Source organism: Rhizophagus irregularis, chromosome 13, assembly GCF_026210795.1.
Source record: "Rhizophagus irregularis chromosome 13, complete sequence".
Classification (NCBI taxonomy): Eukaryota; Fungi; Glomeromycota; class Glomeromycetes; order Glomerales; family Glomeraceae; genus Rhizophagus; species Rhizophagus irregularis.
In genome coordinates, this window is record NC_089441.1 from 1,851,926 (window position 1) to 1,858,328 (window position 6,403).

Sequence of the window (6,403 nt, forward strand, 5' to 3'; positions counted from 1 at the left end):
TTAATTTTTTACTTCTTTGAAGAAGAAGTTCTGTCATCGTAAATATCTCTTAATTTTTTACTTCTTTGAAGAAGTTCTGTCATCGTAAATATCCATATTTTCAATTATTTTTCTTCTTTGGCTTATCTTCAAAGAATTTTTTTAATTTTATAATTTAACATTTAATTTTATAAGATATTTTGTTAAAAACAATATGTCAAAGTTGCACAAAAATACAAAAATGCAAAGTCGTACGATTGTACGAAAACTTAAATTAGTACGAAAATTTTAAAACTTTCGTACGTACTAGTACAAAAAAATTGATTAGCTGTAAATGTACGTACGAACAAAAAAAACACACGTACGTACCAAGTTGCGTTAGCGTACTGTCATATTTTACTCAATACCTTTATGCAGAAATGTTTAAATGTATGACTCTCAATAGGCAAGGAAATTATTGTAAATTTGGAAAAGCAAATGAAAATGGTTGAATTTTAAATTTTTTTTGTATTATGAATCACGCGATATGATTTGCCACTATGAAAAATTTTTTGTTACATAAGGTTTTTTTATATTTTATTTCTTTACTTTATGCTATAATATTGGTTAAATAACTTAAATGACTGGTCATTTGAGTTTCATATGACAAATGACAAATGTTATGTCATTTAATTAATTTGTCATTTCAAGCCATTTGCCAAACACTGTAAAATTGAGTCTTTCACGGATCCATTCCATGACATAAGGTTATTATTCTGTCTTATACGGAAAAAAGATGGAATATGAAGACTTTTTTTACAGGGATGTCTTAACAGTTAGTAACCAAATGGTAACTATTACATGTTCAGATAATAATTTTTGTAAAAGTATATAACATTTTGTGCTTACAATAGGCCATATTAATTTATCATTAAGCCAACTAACTATGCTATTATACATATTGTTAAATTATGATAATACAAGATTACAAGTTCAATTTCGCCTTTCAGAACCTTTTTTCTAAAAAAAAAAGAAAAGATGGCTTTTAAATATTTGACAGAATTATCCAGTGATTACAAAAGGCTTTTTGAAGAAGAAATAGGATGTGATGTTATTATTTATGCTGATGAAGAACTAAATATAAAAGAAATTCACGCTCATTAAAATATTTTGTGCAACAGGTCTCAATATTTTCGTACTGCATTTTCTAATGTATGGGCTGAGAAAAAAGATGGAAAATTTATTTTAAGAAACCCAAATATTTCACCTCACTTATTTATGAACATTCTCAGGTAATGAATGTATGTGTCATATTTAAAATTAAATCAATATATGAAAATTTTCTTGGAATTAGATGAAATTTATTAATTTTTGATTATTTTTGACATCAGATTTATTTATTGTGAAAATATTGAATTGAAGAACATACAAGATCCTGAAGTATTGAAACTTTTGATTTTAGCTGATGAACTTAATATTAAGCAATTGATTTCTTATATTCAAGAATATTTAATTGAGCACCAAATTGAATTTTTGCAACAAAATCCAATCGATATTATTGAAACTATTTATCAACATGAATCATTTACGAATTTACGGGATTTTTGGCTTGAAAAAATTTGTGAAGTACCTGAAATTTTATTTTATTCAGATAAATTTATTGAATTAAAGGCTCCATTATTGGAGTTATTGATAAAACGAGATGATTTAAATATGGATGAAATTGAGATTTGGGAAGGTTTGTTAAAATGGTGCTTTTCTCAACAAAACGTGATAAATGATCCAACCAAATGGAGTGAATCATTACAAAGATTCATTCCTCTAATTAGATTTTATGATATTGAATCTGCAGATTTCTTTTATAAAGTTCATTGTCACAAAGAAATTTTACCTCAAGACTTAATTCATAATCTTTTAGAATTTCATTTAGTTCCTAATATGGAACCTAAATCTAATGTAGCACTTTCATCAAGGCTAAAATTTAATTCAGCCTTGATTAAATCAAAACACATACTTTTAAAATTTGCTTCATGGATCGATAGAAAAGATTCATCCTATAATAAATATGATAACCCTTATAAATTTAAATTATTATATCGTTCAGATAGGGATGGATTTAATAATGGTGCCTTTCATAAAAATTGTGATGATAAAGGAGCTACTATTTGGATAGCAAAAATTCAAGGTACAGAACAATTAGTTGGAGGATATAATCCACTTGATTGGAATGGAAAGGAAAAGCACTAAAGATAGTTTTCTATTTTATCTTAAAGATGAAAAAGATATTTCTACTGTAAAATTAGGATATGTTAATAATGCAGCTCTGGTTATTTATTGTGATACTTTTGAAGGACCTAGTATGGGTGAATTAGATTGTGCTGATTCTAATGAGTGGACTTATCGTGCTACATATAATGATTATCTTAACATAAATATTCCAGAAACTTTTATTATAGAACATTATGAAGTATTTCAAGTAAAAATTTACTAAAATATTATAATCTTATCATTCTATAAAGTTTAATTTTAATAAGAAATAGTTTTATATTAAATAAAAATCTTTTAAATAATAAATATTTAATTTTTTCATTAAAATTTAAGTTACTATTTATTTAAATAAAATTTGCTGCATTATACTATTATTTTTCTAAATCTTACAATAATATACAAATAAGTTATGACTTAGGTGTGAATTTGCGTCAGTTGATAGTAGCTGATGTGCGTAAAATGTAGTGACATGTGTCACTTGTCACATAACATTAAGATATAACTGATTATTAAATTTTCTGGACTTAATTTTTATTATTAAAATTTATTTATCACATTAAGAAATATGCAATCCTAAAATATTAAATTTTTTAGACTCAAACTCATGGAAAACACTCATTCAAAATTATAAGTATTTTCAAGTGAATTTTACAATATAATTTCAGTATAAGTTATTTATAGAATAAAAGTAATTTTATTAATAAAAAGTGTTATTATGTGATACAGGTGGCGTGCTTCAGATGTCAATCAACGCCTGACGCATGCCAATTATTAACTGATGCAAATCGACACCAACAGACTGTTTAACGATAATTATATCTTTCTTGGGCTCTCTCCATTTGATATATTTATAAAAAAAAAACTATTCAATAAATGTTATATAATGAGTAAAGTAAAACCTAAACCAATAAAATTGATTTGTAGAGGCCTGACAAATAAAATGAAGTCCTCCCTTAATGGGATTGTATAAATAATATAATATATGTAACTATAAGTAATATAATATAGGTAACTATAAATATATATCCAAAATATAATAAACATTTTTTTTTTTAAATCCATTCAAAATCTTTGAATGTAGTATGTTTATAATTGATATTGTAATCATATTTTTTAACTATTCCTTCTGCTATATATTTATCTATTAATGACGACATTTCTAAATTTGGTAAATGAGTTCTTGGAATTATTTGTAATAACATAGGATTTCTACCTTTCCAATTATTAAAAAATAATTTCAAAGATTTTGAATCAATTTCTCTATAATAATAACTAAATTTAAATTTAAACAAACAATTTGGTGATAATTTAGCCAATATTGTAAATAAACTAACCCAATTAAATTTAATTATAAAATTACTAATAATAAGATATAATCCATCCAAACGGGGACAATTAATTAATAAATTTTCTAATTCAAGATTACTATTATTTTTTAATAATATTTTAAGGTACATAAGATTTGGACAATTTTGATAAATAGCCTGAATAATCCTCTTATTACTATTTTGACTATGAGATATATAGTCAATATTGATTTCAATAAGAGAACCACTTGAATTATTGATTAAATTTGTTAATACATAGATTGGAATATAATATGCCCTTAAAATCTGTAAGCAAGGTAAAGAAATATTTTCTAAACAATTCCACTTAATATTTCGAGATTTAAATTTACTAACCAATTCTAATATTTTTAAATTAACAAAAGATGAAAGAACATTTGTAATAAGTGGTTTAGTCATCTTAAAATATTGTATATTATTCTCATGTTTAATTAATGACTTTTCAAGAATTTTACAGAATGATTCATCAGTATTTTCATTTGTAAAACTTATATTATATAAATTTCTTTGATTTTCAATTAATTTGATGATTTCATAATTATTATTACAATTTTCAATAAAAATTTCCAATTCTTTAATAGATTTACATATTTTTGTTAATCCATCTAAAACTTTCTCATTTACGCTAGTTTTACAAAAAAGAAATTCAAGTCTTGAAAAACAAAATTCAGCTCCAGGGATAAGATGTATTTGATAATTAAAATTTTGAGGTATATATAAATGTGTAAATCTTGTTTTGTCATTAATAAAAACGTTGATTATATCATTTTTAATTGAAAGTCTACGTTCTTCCAAGATAATATACATATCAATTATCCTTTCAATTTCAACAAAATTTAAATGTCTACAAAAACTAATATAATCGAATAAAGGTTTCTTATATGAATCTGTCAAAAAATCAATTTCTTGATATAAATTATTCCTTAATTCATCTGACAAATATGAGACAATTACGTTAAATAATATTTTCTCATTTCTTTTCTTCCAAGGATTTTTCCATAAGATTGGAATAATTATTTCACACCAAGTTTTATTTACTAAAAGGCATGAATAAAGAGTATTTTTATCATCTTGTAATTCTTTAAAGAATATTAAATAAAGAATATCTTCGTTTAGCGTAAACATTTTGTATGGTTAAAGTTAAAAGTGCACAAAATAAATTTTTTTTTGTTGTGTTACGAATAAATATAAATGATATGTTGTACAAATATGATTACGTACTTTATTTTATAATCAAAGTGACAGTCATATGATAAGTAACTATCCTCATCTGGTAAAAATTCGGCGATCAGTCCAAGCTATTTTTATTGCATTATTTCTTGAAGTTTAATAATAAAAACTTCTTGTGCAACGTGCCGATCATGTGATATAAAAATTGTACCATAGTGTATTTTCAACTATAGCGCTTTATAATTTAAAAATGCACATGATCGAACACTTAGCAATATTCAAGCTTTAATAAGTCAATACGTTATAATTCGGTAAAAAAAACTCTACGTTAGGACCATATTCTCATGTTGTACTGTATCCCTACAAAAAATTTTTCAGAAAAATGATCACGTGTTTGAGCTTCTTCGGAATACATTATCGAGTTTTTTCGGAATTTTTTTATAGGGTATTTACTAACTTGAAATTAATTCTATTGACTATTTCTAAATAGTATAAACGATTAACGAATATTTGATAATTAAACAAATGATTCTTGAACGGTATTAATATGATTAGTGAATAATGATCATTTTTATTTTCTTTATTAAATTTAAATTTTTATAATATTTTAGGATTGTATTTTTCATAAAATTTTCTCGAATTATTTATAACCTTAAAGACAATTTATTTATTGAAAAAATAATTAATTGATGTGTACTGTATAAACCAGAAAAAAAATATCATATATTCATATATTATCCCTAATGACTTTCTTTAGGCTTCGAACTATATGCAAATTCATTGTTATATTTCTCGAGATCAATAATAATTATATCATTTAGAAGTTATTTTTAGTAATAGCTGGGCTTCAGATTACGTTATAAGTTTTTCAGAGATTAAAAGCTATCAATATCTGATATATGATTTAATAAATTTAAAGTAAATTATACGAAAATATGAATATATTCGCTGTTGTCCAATTAATAAAATATATTATATAATGTTAATGATAAATTTTATTTTCTTATTTTCTGAGTATCAAAGAATTTTGAAAACATTCGTCTATATTATTAAAGAGTATGACTTGATTATAGATTAATTAGATATATTTTTAATCCTTGGTTGTAAATTTAATTAACTCATCTATTCATCTCTTTATATTCTACAACTAATTTAATTTAAATAGCTATCTAAATTTTAATTGCTTACTACGGAAAAAAAGGTCTTAAAATATTTAAAATTTAAATCGAATATTTTAATTTAAAATCATGTGATCGGCTGTTTTTTGGTTAAATCTAAATTTTTGTAACGTCAAAGAAACCTTTCGTTAATAGCAAAGAAAACTTACAAATAGTAGTTAAAAAAACATTTAATATTTTGTTCAGTTATTGAAATTTTTGAATTAGATGATAAATAATTATAATGGTGCCTAAATTGTATTGTATTGGTTGATTAATCCAGAAGGATATATCAGCAGGTGTTGGGATATTGAGAATCAAAAATGGATAAGAGATTCGTATTTCACAGTTGTGTTAAAAAGCTTGGATAATTCTTCTGATATAGGCGCAGTTATTCTAAATAAGGTAATTCGAAATCTCATACATGTCATATATGTGTAATTATTATTTTTTTTTTAATAATATGATCGTTTGCCTAAAAAATAAAAAATTTTATTTTGCTTT

The 6,403-nt window shown here is 23.7% G+C and overlaps 1 protein-coding gene across 1 annotated transcript; it reads right to left on the minus strand.

Annotated features, from left to right (window-relative positions):
• Positions 1–2,905: 2,905 nt before the first annotated feature.
• Positions 2,906–4,723, minus strand: OCT59_004988 (uncharacterized protein). Its single transcript, XM_025332757.2, has one exon. It carries the CDS (start codon positions 4,695–4,697, stop codon positions 3,279–3,281), a length of 1,419 nt encoding a protein of 472 aa, XP_025167639.1. The 5' UTR covers positions 4,698–4,723; the 3' UTR covers positions 2,906–3,278.
• Between the last annotated feature and the right edge of the window lie 1,680 nt (positions 4,724–6,403).